Source organism: Patella vulgata, chromosome 8, assembly GCF_932274485.2.
Source record: "Patella vulgata chromosome 8, xgPatVulg1.2, whole genome shotgun sequence".
In the NCBI taxonomy this organism is placed as follows: domain Eukaryota; kingdom Metazoa; phylum Mollusca; class Gastropoda; family Patellidae; genus Patella; species Patella vulgata.
In genome coordinates this window covers 46,379,316-46,396,129 of record NC_065886.2, presented here as the reverse complement: position 1 = coordinate 46,396,129, position 16,814 = coordinate 46,379,316, and the positions used below count along the sequence as shown (strand labels likewise).

Below are 16,814 nucleotides of genomic sequence, written 5' to 3'. Positions count from 1 at the left end.
GAAAGTTCGTCGGGGTTTTCCGGCGTCATTCCCTCTTGTAAGTGGTGCAGGACAGAGGGCCTGGTAAGAGACAGTGTATAGTCGTTCGGATAGTACGGGAAATCGAGGTCTCGTTAACACATTGACATGCACGTAAGAGATCCCCTGGCAGTTGGAATTCGATATAAGAGTAGGTCGTTGCGACGTTGTCCGGGCAAAATTTCCCCTATAGCACACTGTGTGGCATACGCCCGTCTCCATTAGCCCGGTTGGAGCAGAACAGCAGGACGTTAAACCCCATTTCATTTCATTGGTATTTCGTTTCATCTCGTTTTCCTAATGTTATATTTTTTTTTTTTTTACATGTACCACATGGATCATCTCAGTTGAAAGAAATGACTGAAATATTTGTCCCTGAACGTTCCCCAATTAAAATAGCCAGATTTTCACAAAAATCAATTCTACAAATCAAAGTTACAATTGCAACGAATATAGCTCTTTATGAAGGTCATTTAATAGTTATATTATTTTAATTTGATAACACAGTTCGAAGGTACCCCCATAATATCCACGTTTACATCTTACGTCGTCATCATGTATCGTCTAGTGCATAGTGGGCTTTATGGTCATTCACCTGTACATTCCACGCCCTAAAAAATACGACGGAATGTGACGCAGTATTTTCAAACAATTTGAAACAACTATAGTAATATAGGTCGTCTTTATCTATCAAAGTGAATTATCTGAAGTCGCCCTCCATGATTCTTTACACAAAAGGGTAAAATATGCCTTAGAATGAGTGTTAATGTCAAATGTAAAAAAAATAATAACAGGAAAAATGTTGACTATGGGTTTTGGACCTATAGGCTATTTCGTTGAAATTTTGTGAAAATGCAGAGCTTAACAGAATATAATATTACTAATAATATTAATATTTTGTTTTATCTTTTGCTTAAATCTTGTGCTTGTACATGTATCTGTAAATCGCTAGCAAGCATCGAAGTTCGAAATTGCACAAATGGCGATTTAAAGGACAATTCATATTGACTTCAAGGAGGTAAAGTACTCTGTTAAAATGTTAAAATCATATTTGATACCAATTTTAGAAATAATCTCTCTTTTCAAATTAAACTATTGATTAGAAATGGAGTTTAATGACTCGTCAGCACGGTCATTATATTTCGCAATTTTAGTTTCATTTTTTGCCAATCTTATTAAAACACAGATCCAATTTCGTTTCGTTTTTTATAGTTCAAAATTTCGTTTTACTTGTCTTTACTACACTAGTATCTGGAAGAGTTGTTATATAACCCGCGTTCTGGTTGGTGTGCGATGTACGGAACTGTAGGTATCCTACAAGAAACATCAACGCTGATTGGTTAATCAAATATTTTACGTCATAGGTCAAAAGCCGCTCGTACGAACCCTGTCGCGACCTCCGACCAGATCTTGCAGTAGATCTGTATTTTAATCAGATTGATTTTTTGTTTTCCTTGTCGATATATTGACACAGATATACACGTATCTCAACAATGGCTCTATATGTGGTTATATAGTCTAACGACAGGAGATATATCAGATAAATGTTAAATACAATTTAATTTGAACACCCCCGATATCTTTTATATCAGATCAAATTATTTATGGACATTATTTTATCCGATCGTGATTTATTTGTATATTGTAATCTAATCTGTTGAGGACAATACATTGGTAAATCTAACAATGCTGTATTAATATATATGTATTCCAGGTAATCTAATGAATGAAAAGAAGCGGAAAATAACTTACTACTTTTCTCCACTTATTGTGAGTGAATTTTAGCCCGGGTAGCAGTTGAATTCCAACTGTCAAATGTTCTTTTACGAGCACACCAACGTGTACACGGGGGCTTGGTTTTTCGACCAACCGAATGACTAGGTATTGTCCTCACCAGGCCCGCTTGTCCTGCATCACTGACAAGGAGGAACCAGACTGGAAAATCACACAGCGACCCCCTTAATGGCCAATCTAATAAGTCGCTCGACAAATTAATCTGCAGTAGTTTTGTGATACACTGATATTGTGCTGCATGTGTGTTGACAAAAACCACAAGTGAGAAGATAAATGAACATCTATTGGTCAAGCCCATACCATATTGATGAATTTACTTCAGCCATTTTGACCAGTAATGTCTAAAACATATGCACATGACCTTTAATGACCATGCAGATAAATCTTGAATCACAGATGTTGCTTGTTGTTTCTTCTTTTAAAAGAAAAAGTTTTATCATAATCAAGTAATCATCTTATTATCTTTCACAAAAAGGCATTTTAGGGTTGTCAATAGATTGTCGTGTATATCGTGTTGGTTAATTGACCAATATGTACGTATAGTGTAAACGACAGTGAAGGGCTGTGTTTTTGCACACGTGGTGTTAGTTTTACAAACTTTAAACCATGTGAGGTATAAATTCTGTCAATCACCCGAAAAAGATCACACAAGATGTCCTTGATAGCCGGTCATTTCTCATTCAAGACAGTCTAGCTAAAAGAGGTATTGAAATTGGAGAAAGAAAATTGGGAAAATATAGTAAATAACAGCAGATCGGGTAAGCCATTTTCAGTGATAAATATGCATGTATTATAGTTTCCATTGCAATCTGTGACTACAATTTAAAGAAAGGTAAAATTAAAAAAAATAAAAAAACATTGCTGATTTTATTTGTGTGTGATAAAACATATTCAGATTGTCTTTTAAAGTTTGGGTTTAATGTACATTTAAAATTTAAAGTAAAATTATAACTCTTGTGGTCCAAGTTCAAGAAAATAAATGTAATTATTTAACCCCTGTATTGACCTACTTAGAATAAGATATTTTCACTGACGTTCGTAAAATACACCGAAAACCACAAAATGATAAATTAATGATAACTATAGGGATTGTCAGGCTTGTCTCAAATTTCGATTACATCAACTCGAAAATAGTTTTTTTTACCAATCGAGCAACGCCATCAAAGTTATAATTCTTCTTTAAAATGTCAAGCACTAGGTATGTTCTCACTAGACAAGAAACGTGGACATACGCATTGTCTAGGGGATCTGCCTACGTCACTTCCTGCTTACTTTGTAATTTTGAAAATAAATGATTAGAAATGTTACATTCCCTTTAAAGATGCAATATATAAGATATAGAACTGCCCGTTCTTGGTTCAATAGTTCACTAATAGATACTGAAAAGTACATATATTGAAAATTTCATTCAAATTACTATATTCTGAGCCAAGCCATAACTGTTGGAAGATGTAGCTGGCGTTCTAGCCAATTTTAAATATCTGCCACCCCGATGTTCTAGAGAGTTGAGTATGGCCTTGTCATGTTAATATATGTCGGAATAATAGTTTATATAACATTTGAAGCCAAAAAAAAGACCCACAATAGACAGATTTAATTCTTACACAATGTACCTTAAAGAATTTATAAAGTACATATAACACGTGGTAAAATTATTTGGTTTCTAGCCTTTAAATCTAAGTGAATAAAATCATCAAGTGTCACATACTTATGGAAAACAGCAACTATTATATTTTGTCGACCTTTCGAAGAGTATTCTGTCAACGTTATTATTAGTTGTGCGCGAGTCCGGATTAACTGATTCATTTTCGGGAAGTGATGAAAATTGGAAAAATTAGATTGGATTTGTTTGTTTTAAAATTTGTCAGTGATCATTGACTGGGGTCCTGGCACCGAAAAATGTCTAGTGTCGCCATTGATCCGGTGGGTACAGAAAAGTAGGACGTTGAATGCTTTATCATAACATTTAACATTCCATTTGTTTTCAGGTCGTTGTTTGATTTGTAACAAATTATACACATATAATTAACATATCTATTTGGAATGTCGTTAACGCACGGTGAAACAAAAGAAAATTTCTGGGTTTCGGATGTTTCATTTTTAGATTTTGATCTTGTGTCCCTGGATCATTTTCCTGGGATAATAGCCTACCTGTTATAATGGTCTTAATCGCACGCTTTAGATCTAAAGGTATGTCACTGAGTCAAGTAGTGTTTTGATTTCCTGCTTGTATGTAACAAGGAGTAGGGTCGCCTGTCCAACCTCGTGGGTTTTCTCCGGGCCCCCGTTTCCCCCCGCTGCTCAAGACCCATCCATGTACGTAAGAGAATTATTATTGAAATAAAATTGAACCATTTGATAATCTCGAAATGAACTAGTTTGTGTCGAGTGGACGTTAAATCCTATATCTCTCTCTCCCCTGTATCATCCAAATTACATGAATATAAGTTACATTACTTCAGATGGTCCGTACTATATAATACAAACTGAAGAAGTTGTACACGGGAGAGAGAGAGAGAGAGAGAGAGAGAGAGAGAGAGAGAGAGAGAGAGAGAGAGAGAGAAATGGGTTAACGTCCACTCGACACAAACTAGGTCATTTTGGGACTAACTTATGGTTCAATTTTATTTCAATAATGCGCTTGCGCTTTTGGGTCTTTGCAGGGGGGGGGGGAACCCGGAGAAAACCCACGAGGTTTGACAGGTGACCCTACTCCTTGTTACGTAAAGCCGGGGAATCGAAACCACACCTGTTGACTCAATGACAGACCTTAAGATACAGCGCGCACGTGCTAACCATTCGGCTACCCCCGTCCACCACAGATTTAGCCTCCTACTGTTCTACCTGGCTAATGCATACGGGAAGGCATATATTGCCAGATAGCGGCCCTTTACCCTTATTTCGAATTCCAAATGTCTTGCGTTCTTTTACGTTCACGCCGATGTGTACACTGGACTTCGGTTTTTCGTCTCATTCAATCAACAATATAATGGGAGGACATATTATGGGTATGTGTTTCGGTGTCGATTAGTGCCGGGCGATACACCGAACGTGACGTCATTTCCAAAATTAATATTGTTCAGATTAAAATTGGTTTTATGATTTTTGGATATTTCAAATTAAACATCATATATCGTCATCGCAGACCGAATCCATTATATTGTTTGTTGCCAGCTAAGTACAGTATGAACTACATACGTCACAAACTATAAATCTATCAGAACTCGCGCACTAGTGCTAATCCTTAAATCAGATAAAGCAAATACTCTCTGTCAAAAGCTAATGATAAATGTCATAATAATCGGTAATATTTAATTTATATTTTCTAAAAATAATAGCTACACTTACTTATCATAGTAAATATTTTGGTTACTACTTTATACTTTCGAATTAGGTGAATTTGCGAACAGTGCGACCTTATGTGAATTAACAAAGTAATGAAAAGCCACGCTTGAAATCCATGTTATCAATTCACTTGGCTATTTAACTGCACGAATCGCGAATATGAGTAGATATGTTAACATTTATTGGAATATTTCCAATGTTTCGGGGACCGTTAAAGATTGGCGGGAACTATGATATAATATTAGGATATGTCTAAGATTGCATATCAAAGCTGTTGGCTGGTAGTTGTAGCCAGGGTGCCCTTATGGCTCCCCAAAGCTAAATATATGACGGTCCATTTATAAAGTACCTCACTTTGCCAGGGGCAGGGACAATATTTAAATTAATCATATTGATATTAAAGCAGAGTATTGGGTAGCAGTCCCGCCTCCACCTACTGTTTTTTTTTTAAATTTCCGATACCTAAAAACAACATTATTGTTGTAATTAATTAAGCCAGTTTTACGGTGTGTCTTGTAAAAATATAATTCCCGGCTAAAAGGGGAGGCGTGCGAGTGCATATATCTAAGGTCGTTCGACACAAATATGCACTGCACTCGCACGCCTCCCCTTTTAGCCGGAAATTATATTTTTAGTAAAAAGTAAATTAATTTTGACATTTTAATTTGTGTGTAACCAAATAAGGGCGAAGGGTAATTTTAAAGATTTTACAGGTTTATCGATTGTTGTTATTGTGTAAGCGGTTATGTAACGTTAGTTTAAACTCTATAATTAATCTTGCATTAAACTTTAGAATTAATCTTGCACCATTTTCATGTATAGTATAATGCAGACAGATGGATATACAGCTTTCATTGGACTATTAAACCTGTAATTTTAGATGAAGTAGCCGACACAACATGGACGAAATGCAATTACCCTGTCCTCCCCTTTCGCTTTCACAATGGACGATTGATAATGTCCACTAACATAATGGTAATGCTTCTCTGTTAAAGGAAATTTGATATCCCCTGTCCAGTACTGCATAACACCTAAATCACTTGAATGATTCATTTATTCTTAAGGGAACAACGAGTTGGTTTAAGACAGAGGTCAGATCAAGAAGGAGGGAAGGATGAAGAACGGTTCATATTCTTCACTGAACGTGCCTCAAAATGCACAGGAGAGCCAGTCGAAGTTACAAAGAATTAAAAACGGAATTTTGGAATTTTGTAAACCAATTTTGGCAGAAAATTACAAACTGAACGAAAATTCGGGATGTTGGCACCAACTGAAATACAGTTTTATGTGTCCAATACATGGAAAAGTTGCAATGTGGGTTACCAAAATTATAGGTGCAATAGCTATTTGGGGAACTTTCTGGGCTTTAACTGGTGAGCAAGCATTACCTGGAGGAAACTTTTTCGGTTTGTTAATACTCATCTACGCTTGTGTTTTAGCAGCTGCTTTTGTGGAGTTAACTCCCTTTCCATCTCTTCTAGGTAAGTTGTTATTGTGTCACGTAAACTGTTTAGTTATTCTTGATGTGTGTGTAGCCGACTGATCTCGCTGTCAATTATTAGAGCAGTTATCCATGTGATGGGTTCAACAACAGGCTGACAATGATATCAATTTACTGGAAATTTAAGAGTACAATGTCCTTGGGATATTTTGACACTAACACATCGATATTATACTATAGATTCTTATATTATAGTATTTTAACAGATAAGATCGCGTCAGTGGGTACTGTCAAAGACCCTCACCCCTTTAGATAACACCCGCACAACAAGACTATGATTAAATCGCACTTTCATTTTTTTACCCTAGTCAAAACGGTCTTGTCATTTTAGATATACGCAATTATTAATTAAATTTTGTTATTATATTTTATGTATAAAAATGTTTATTATTACTATTAGGTATGCTTCTTGTTGGATTTTGCTTGAGAAATGCTCCGGTTATAGACGAAGCTACTAAAATTGATAAAGTGTGGGCGTCAACTCTCAGGTATATTTACATATATTTATTTTATAATTAATTAAAATGGGATCGTATGGCACCAATGTATAGCAACTGCACAATAATATTAAAGGCTTGGCAAACATGGCATTGTGTTCATTTTTAATTACAATGTACTAACTCTAAATTAGTTTTGGATATGAACCCTTGTTCAGTGCCCAGGGAAGAGACATTTACAGGGGTTTTTCCTCCCACCCTTCAGCGAATCGAATTTAAACTGTCAAGGGGCCATTTTGTGCACTTACACCTAGGGCAGACGAGCGTATTTTTTGGCCCGATCGCGCCGATTTTGAAAATAGCTCGACAAAATCGCCCGTGTGCCCGTTCACGGCAACAACGATCCTGCTCGGCGACCATTCGAACGACCGATCGTCCGTAATTAGCATGTTAGATATGTTCGGTCAGATATATTACATCGGCGATCGATTCGCCGGCATATCCGCTCGTCTGCCCGGGTCCAGCGTATATTGTCGCGAAACATTTTCATAAGCCAGTCGGAGACATCATTGATATCACATGATCTCAAAATGACTGCCTCCACTGCCGAATCGTGGAGTCTGACGAAAGAAGAATTGGTGATTCTTTGGGCAGAAAGGACTTGTGTGTTTGATGTCACGAATCCAGAGTTTTAGGAGCAAATAACTTCGCCATTTTGTACAAGTCACGTGATCGACGTAATTTACTCGTGTCTCCGTTTGTGGTCGGCCGTCAAAAATCCCTGGCGAATTTCAATCGCCGCGATCAGGCGAAAAAATACGTTCGTCTGTCTATAGCATAAGCGTCATAATCATACCAAACACTGAAATAACACAATGTTAGTAAAATTCATATAAAAAATGATACAAAAAGCGATGTTTATCCTGTTAAAAAAAAACATTCCATAAAAAATCAACTTATTTGTTTTATGCCAATTAAATGACTAAATCAATTAATCATTTAATGGCCGGGTAAGAATTTATTATTATTTCAAAACATGTATTTTCCTATTTGCCTAATTGATTTCAATTCAGTTAATTGCATGTGAATACAAATATGATACGGTAATACATTACATTTTCATTAAAACATTACAAAGAAATAAATGAAACTTTTGTTAAGTCTAAATACAAACATCCTATTTAATTAAAGCCTGTGCACATAAAGGATTAGCCCGACATTTCGTCTGTAATATATAGTGCACTGTGTTGGTGAAATATGTTTCCAAACACAATGAATAAATGAAATAACGTTTAACGTCCTACTTTCAAGCTATAATCAGGCTAATGAAGATGGGTATATGCCATGCAGTGTACTATGAGGGAAATTTTGCCCAGACAGCAATACAATTCCAACTGTTAGTGGTTCTTTTAGGTGCAAGCCAAGATTACACGCAACCTTATTTTTTCGTCCCATCCGAACGACTTGACGCAGTTCCTAGCCAGAATCTCCGGTATGTACCACTGACAAGGGAAATTTGGCGGGAAAAGTTTCCAAAAGCAGTCTTTGTTTACTTTAGTCTTTAATTGTGCCCATTTAGTATAAACTAGTCATTGTATGGGTTAACGCTTAAATAAACTTTGGTCAAATAAACTGAAATGAAATGGGAAAACGTCACCAAATAGGATAGAATCGGAATTCATTTTAAATTCTCTTTAATCCAATACTTTGGTTATTTTGAGACTAAAGCATGCGGTAATTATTTTTATCTATGGTCGGAAAGAGAATTTTGCGGTGCTTTCCACAGGCGGTACCTCTTAAACAAATGGGAATCTGGAGATTCAATTCTAGGTCCACGCTACAAGTCAGGAGTCCGATCAAAAACCGCGTATGACCTCCCCAAATACAATACGATGGTGATGGAGACTATTGATGCAAGATATATTGGCGAATTCGGTATGGTGGTCGAATTATCCGCTTGCATGAAGGGAGAGAGAAACTGGCGTTTAACATCCACTCGACACAAACTCTAGGACATTTCGGGACTAATGGTTCAATTTCATTGCAGTAATAGGGGTCGTTAGCAGTGGGAGCAAACTAGAGGACCTAGAGAAAACCCTTCTGTTGGTCAGTCGACCTTTTTCCTTGTCACATACAAGATTGGGATCGAAACCACACCACTTGAATCAATGACAAACATTACGATCTAAAGCGCAGATCTTAGACCATTCGCCCCTCCCCTTCCCCACAAGGATGAAGGTTGGGTTGGGTTTTTGAATTCATCTTTTAGTTTTAGTTATCTACGAAGAGCATAACAAAGTAATTTCGGTACTCGAGGCTGCTGATGGATATTCACTAAATACTAAACAAATAAATGACAAAAAGTGGGGAAAATTCTTAAAATATCTTCTTTTGCTGTTGTTGCGTATATATCTATATGTTTCAGATTTAAACATGTGTCTATTTCAGAACCATTGCTTTAGTAGTAATCCTAGTGAGGGCTGGATCAGGGCTGGATCCAAGAGCTTTGAAAAAAGTCAAATGGATGGCGCTGCGGTTGGCATTTGTTCCGAGTATCGCAGAAGCCGTATCTGTAGCAGTTTTGGCTCATTATACTTTGGATTTCCCTTGGATTTGGGCATTTATTATAGGGTAAGTTTACAGCAGCCAACCATTATACTGTAAAGTATTTTCATTACCGGGCGACGTTAACTGCAATCACTTGATATTATCATTGAGACAATGGCCTCTATCATTACGTCTTGACTAAATACTATGGTGCCATTAATTATGACCTTATATTGAAAGACTTTATGCATGAATTTAGCGATATAGAGTGCCTCGTCAAAGTTGAATCCCTAATAGGAATTCTAGTCCAAAGGTATTTACAAAGATATGACGAACTCAAAATTCCATCGATCTATGCTGTGGGCCAGTTAAAAACCCGGGATATAATCTAGTGATTGTATTTTGATTTTGTTTTCACAATTAAATGATAATCATTCAATCTGTGTACATAATTATAAGCATGGATTAAGTTGTAAGAAATTTGATATTTTCCGAAAAAAATGCAAATCACGTTAAGTGATAGTGATAAACAATGACCTGTATGATGACGTTATGATTTGTTCAAGCCAATAGAGAATCCCATAAATTAAGGTTTGATTTTTGTCTGACTGGTTTACATATGTCAATGATATATATACAAGAGGTCGGGATACAATCAATAGGTACAGTCCAATAACGTAGGTGGAGTCGGATTCGCTCAAGGTGTTGGTCGAGAAAACAGAGGTTTCGCGTTCACAGTAACGTGCACGTAAAAGAACCCTTGACAGTTCCAATTCAACATAAGAGTAAGTCGTATCTCCGCTGCCTGGGCTAAATTTCCCTCAACCCACACTATTATACGTATTGTCGTCTTCGTTAACCGAGGCGGCGCAGGAAAGTAAAACGTTTATCTCCATGTTATTTCATATTTTGATGATTTTATAGATGTGAAATGTTGATACAATTTATTCCCTTGTTTCGTTGATAGTTTTACATTGTCTGCTGTATCACCAGCTGTTGTGGTACCAAGTATGATTGGAGTACAGGAAAAAGGATATGGTGTCGCAGAAGGCATACCTACTTTATGTATAGCGGCTTGTAGTTTAAATGATGTGTTTGCAATCAGTGGATTTGGTGTAATGTTGGGAATCGCCTTCTCAAATGGTAAGTGAATTTCTTGTATGATTTTAAAATGTGTAAAATGAAAATTTACCAAGGTTCTTCAAATCTTTCTTATATTTCTTAACACTAATAAGAGTAGGTTTGCATGTCCAACCTCGTGGGTTTTCGCCGAATCCTCCGGTTGCCTCCTACTGCTAAAGACCCCTATACACAAATGAATTATTGATATGAAATTAATCGCATTTGTTAATCCCGAAATGACATAGTTTGTGTCGAGCGGGCGTTAGCACTCATTTCTCTCGCCCCGGACACTGGTAGAAATGCTTTAGTAAAATACAGACGTCTGTATTAATGACCTCTACTAAGCGTCCATTGTCGATGGCTTCAATTCAACAAATACTCTTTGGCCTGTCCATGCTCTTAGGATCATCTTCACCGTGTTACAGAATTCTTGTATACCAATTATACATAGTCGAGTCGTTCGTGTTTGTGGACCCATGGTGGCGAAGTTAGACGTTGAATAGCTAACCTAGAAATCCCGTGTTCGAGCCAGATGTTGGCCGAGAAAGTTCATAGGGATTTTCCGGCTTGGCAAGGGACAACGTATAGTTGTCCGTATGGGATGGAAAAACTGAGGCCCCGTATACACATTGACAGTTGAAATTCGAAAAAAGAATAGGTCGTAGTGCAGTCATCCAGGCATAGTTTCCCTCACAGCACACTCAATAGCGTATGCCCTTTTCATTAGCCAAGTCATTTCATTTCGTCCCAGTTGGAATTTGACAGAGATAAATAACAAAAGGTCGTGATAGGTACGACAAATGAGTTTCGCTAATATTTTTCCCTGTTAAAAGTCAATTAGGATATTGTGAAGATGATTTAAGACAAGATTAAATGTTTTTTTATAAATACCCACCTATAATTTTAATGGAATTCTATAATTTTATTTTTCAGCTGATCTTGTGTATAATATATTCCACGGTCCACTAGAAATAGTACTTGGAATATTATTTGGTGTTGTAGTTGGTGTTATAAATTGGTATATCCCCAATAAAAACAGTGTAAGATTCTCCTTCAATATCCAAATAAAAGTACAAATCTAAAGGCACATTCGACTGTTTGATACGTCTTTATTGTATGTCAGCTGCTGTGTGTATTTTACGAATCCGGGAATGTGGTTTCTATTTCCAGTTCAGTGGGGGAGGTTATTTGCAGACGGAAAATTCATTAACGCGGGAATTATGTGTTATGGTTAGGGCTATGATTAGTGTACGTACCTCGGTCGGTGCTTTTGACGGAGTTGTCACTTGTTTGTGTCAAGACTCAACGTGTTTTACTACCCTTATGTTGTCCTTGTGGGAATTTCTCATTTGATTTAGTGGCGTGTTCCTTGGTGAATAATCGCCATCTTGAATTGAAATAATCAACACCATCAGGCGGACCTACAGATTCAAATACCGATGTTTCGAATCAGAAAATCTTTAGAGCATAAACTGATTGTATTTCGACAATCAAGCACGTCCTTATGACCGATCCTGCGAGATTTTGTTCTTTTTTTCATCTACATGTACAATATAAATATTTTTCTATTTCATATTTATTGAAGCTCGTATATCCTAATACAAGTTTCTTAATGATCATAGATTCTTAAATAATTGTATATTTGTTTGCTTTTTTTCCAGAAAAATTTATTAATGTACCGATTGATATTAATTTTATCCTTGGGGATGTTGGCTACCTTTGGGTTTCGTGTTGTTAAATTCCCAGGTGCTGGAGCTCTTGGGACACTAACGATGGCTTTTGTTGCTGGAATAGGATGGAGGGCGCGTGGCTGGGAAGATCATGTAAGTTCTCCATGTACAACAATTCATATATTGATTTCAGAATTTAAAGCGACATTAGTGCTTTTCGGGGTCTATTTGGTTTTGACTAGTTACACTGGGAATGTTCAATTTAATGTTTGCAAATTAAACACGAATCAAATAAATAATCGCCGTAAAGATATAGACGTTTCAATTTACGCGTCATACAGATATTTAGTGGTTTTCATGGAGTTTAAGGAATTGTCGTGAAAAATACATTGTTATATACTGTTATTTTGGATACTGGATTTTTTAAAATATATTTATTTTTTGGTAAGAAGGATAAGGCCTTTTCATACTCAATTCTAATTCATGATCAGTAAAAGAAATGTGAAATATTATAGCTTTCGTAAATAATGCTCATGATTTTTTTAGAGTGTCAGTGCAAAGGATCGTACTCATTTTTAAAATCAAAGAGAAGTAATTTTCGAAATTAGGCGGATATGCCGCTAGCCGGACAAAATCTTCCCCATAGCACACTGCATGGTGTATGCTCGTCTTCATTAGGGCTGAAAAGTAGGACGTTAAACATTAATTCATCGATTCTTTCAGTACCCAATTAAACCGGCTTTAGCTAAATGTTGGCAAGTATTTCAACCTTTACTATTTGGACTCATTGGTAACGCCGTATCTATTGAAAATTTACAAAGTGGAAATGTTGGTAAGTATGCTTCTTCTCTAGTCTATTAAATATTGATTTTTCTCATAAGAACGGGTATTTATTGAAATGATTTCATAGATTAATCGGTTAATTATCAATAAATATTTTTTTATGAATAGAAAAAACAAAACATTATGATTAAATACTTCAAAATATAGTGTATAGATATTGATTTTACACTATATGTAAAGACAGCCGGATTCGGAGATAAAACAATGCCTTGATTTTTTCTTTATTTATGACACGATCAGAATGTGGGATTAATCTTTAAGCAGTTATGTTACATTTTAAGGTCATTTAGGTTGCACGTACCCAACTATAGTTATCCATACGTGTATCCATAACTCTAAACCATTGATCAAAGACTTAAAGTATTTGCATGATCGGAAACAGGACAAATTTTGAAGCCTTCAATCAATTCGCGTAGTTTTCTATTAATGACCTTCATGATACGGATAATTTTCGTATTAATTTTAAGATTCTTCTTTTGACGTTAAAGTCTATAAATGGTATGGCACCATGTTATTTAACTGAACTTTTGGTACAGAAGCTTATGGGATAGCCTCGGTTTGGTTATAAAATTACTTCCTGGTGTAAAATTATACAGTTTACAAATTCAATGGTTCTTTATTTAAATATTTAAATTTTTCGTTTGTTTTTTTCAGCTCTTGGTATGCTCACGTTATTTGTTGGTCTTGTTTTTCGTCTCATAGTAACATTTTTCTCGGCTTATGGAATGAATTTTAGTATTAAAGAGAAGTTATTTTTGACAGTTTCCTGGTTACCCAAAGCTACTGTTCAGGTAGGAAAAGGGGTGTAAACACAAAGTTCTTTTATCAATATTTTGCGTATTCACTTGCATTGTTTGAGGGTGTATATGTTAATGTCTGAATTAACTGGTCTTGGAATGTGTAGTTACTTGGTTCCAGTCCCCGTCTTCATTAGCCCAGTCGGGGTAAAAAAAACTATGACGTTAAATCTCATTTCATTTCATTTTGGTTTCAACCAACATTTATACTGCACAGAAATATATTTCATATCTAAGTACTGGTTGTTATTTGTGAGGCAATCGCCAATCCGAAAGGACAAAATTCTGACTAAAAAAAAAGAGACCGAGAAAAGTTCATTGCTGATCGAGGTGTCTTACAAAATAAGTTATAAAAATCAAACTCTGTAGTAGTCAAATATTCAGAACACCCCAATCCACCCCCTAAATAATTAGAAAAATGGAAACGAAATCTTGCATATGTGATGTATTTCGCTTCGTGATTTGCCGAAATCTTCATGCCGAATGACGATCTGTGCATTAGACTTCTAATACGATTCCGATCGAATTTTAAAAATCGGCCCAAAATCAGTTCGGTTATGATAGGAGGAAGAGATGATTCGGGTTCGATTCGTAATCGAACATCTTTAATCTTTAAGTATGATTCGGGTTCGATTCGTAATCGAACATCTTTAATCTTTAAGTATATTTGATGAAGCGTTAAGCCGGGTGTAATATCTAGTGCATGCTAAAAAAAATGGTTGTATTTTATATTATATTTTAGGCAGCTATTGGTCCAGTTGCCCTAGACACAGCACGAGCTAAAGGGGCTAGCGATGAAATTATTGATTTTGCAACGAATGTAAGTCATTTTGAAACAAAATTTATGCCGTAATATGATAGAGTGCAATCAATGAATTATGGTGGCAATATGAACCAGAGGGTGGCTCATCCGTTTCTATTTTGTAATGTGTAATGTGGGTCTAATTCGCTTTGCGTCTTTCATAAACACAGAAAGTAAATAAACATTTTCGATTTTATTAATTCGAAGCAGAATACATACTTCTCGAATTCTCGAGGTATTAGTGTTTTCGACTGAAATCGTCTATTTATAAATAAAAATGTCGGTCAATAAGCTTCCTGTCTGCTCTCAAGTGGTGCAGACAGCTTAACTTTCAGAATATGATGTATACAGTTGACATCGTAACTTTCGTATGATATGCAATGATGGTAGCTACTCGCGATGAACTTTTAGAAATATTTTGCATACCCTTAATAAATGAACCCCGCCCCTCACACCTTATTCCCACAACCTTAAAAGTGGTGTTGTGTTTAGTATACAGGCCAAATGTATTTAGTTTGTGTAATTTAGAGTGGCGTTTGTACGGAGGCATGTAAAAGCTTTTAAAAAGATGCATTCAAGAGCTAAATCTAACCATTGGCCTTTCTTTAGGACTTAAATGTTATATAGATTATTGATTAAACATTTTTTTTTTAACTTACCAAGACCATAATCAACTCTCGATGAAATGGGATACTTAAGATTTTCAACGGATTTAAATACAATTGACAGTTAATGATTTAATTTTAAAATGGATAATCTAGACTTTGTTTATTATCGTAATAACGGTAGCAGTGACAATCGAAGCTACACTGTTCTTCTAAAGCCAATAACTCGGCTCAGAATGAAGTGATTTAACTGAAATTTTCAACATATTCCCGTTTCAGTACCTTCTTGTTAACTATTATAGCGAGAACTGTCAGCTCTTTAAGAGAGAATTCTAGTACATATGTTATCGTTATCAATCTATTGTTGGAATTAAGGTTATCTAAAGTTTAAAATGATCTTTATTTATAAACATAGAAGATATTTTATCAATCGCGACAATCAAGTCTTTATGTTCATCATTGATATGAACTGTTTGGCTTCATCGACTAAAACCTTGTTAATATTCTATTAAAAAACTAAGGTATTTATTTAAAACATTTTTTATAAAAGCAATATTTATTCTATTTTAGATTCTCACGATTGCTGTATTATCAATTCTGATAACGGCGCCCATTGGAGCAGCGGGCATTGCAACTAGTGCTCCGTTATTACTTAAAAAGAGCGGCACGGACGAAACTGAATTAAGCGAAGATATTCCTGATCCACTGGAGGAAAAGGAGAAAAAATATGAACTAAGCAATTCCCTTATAACCTCAAAGACAGACCCCGATTCCAATTGTTGATATAAACTGGTTGTCTCTGGGGATTTTCTTTATTCTGGCAAAATGGCGAATCAAACCAAATCCGTGAACATAATTTAATGCAATTGAATCAAAAATACTTCGGATTCATTGTGTACGGGCTAAAGAAAGTGGCACCGACATGGATTGGTTTGTTTTTGTCGGTGTTTGCAAAATCTAATGAATGGCTTTTGATTTCATTATCAAATTACTATATATAAATTTAGACTCCCTAATTTCATATTGTTTAATGCATTATACTTATATGCATATGTACATACCCACAACATGCATCATAATCCTATAATCTACTTCCAATATAGGTCATGTGAAAGTAATAAGTTTTGTTTTTCCAAAAATATATCATATCTTAGTAAATCAATAACTACAAGAGATATATTGTGTTTGTTTTGTTTTGTACACCAAAGAAAAGTAGTCTATGTTCTAATATTGAGGTCGGGATGAATTTATATTATAATAGAAATCGCAAAAAAGTGGAATATTCCGACAATTTGTTTTTCATTTAATCAACTGTTAAGGATTTATTATTTGG

At 35.6% G+C, this 16,814-nt stretch overlaps 1 protein-coding gene across 2 annotated transcripts; it reads left to right on the top strand.

Moving 5' to 3' along the window:
* Positions 1–2,385: 2,385 nt before the first annotated feature.
* On the top strand, positions 2,386–16,573 carry LOC126829539 (sodium/hydrogen exchanger 9B2). Of its 2 annotated transcripts, XM_050559484.2 has the most exons (11): positions 2,386–2,570; positions 6,222–6,638; positions 7,059–7,146; positions 9,544–9,726; positions 10,610–10,785; positions 11,698–11,804; positions 12,426–12,587; positions 13,158–13,266; positions 13,932–14,068; positions 14,817–14,894; positions 16,052–16,572. In XM_050559484.2, exons 2-11 carry the CDS (start codon positions 6,272–6,274, stop codon positions 16,262–16,264), a joined length of 1,620 nt encoding a protein of 539 aa, XP_050415441.1. In that variant the 5' UTR covers positions 2,386–2,570; positions 6,222–6,271; the 3' UTR covers positions 16,265–16,572. The 2 variants fall into 2 exon arrangements, with proteins under 2 accessions (XP_050415441.1, XP_050415442.1); XM_050559485.2 differs by lacking the exon at positions 6,222–6,638 and having other exon boundaries at positions 16,052–16,573.
* Positions 16,574–16,814: the final 241 nt, after the last annotated feature.

Bases quoted from the DNA above. Each gene is read 5' to 3' on its own strand.
- LOC126829539 (XM_050559484.2), top strand. From the start codon at position 6,272: ATGAAGAACGGTTCATATTCTTCACTGAACGTGCCTCAAAATGCACAG. The intron at 9,727-10,609 runs GTAAGTTTACAG...TTTCGTTGATAG, and splicing joins ATTTGGGCATTTATTATAGG to TTTTACATTGTCTGCTGTAT. The intron at 11,805-12,425 runs GTAAGATTCTCC...CTTTTTTTCCAG, and splicing joins ATATCCCCAATAAAAACAGT to AAAAATTTATTAATGTACCG.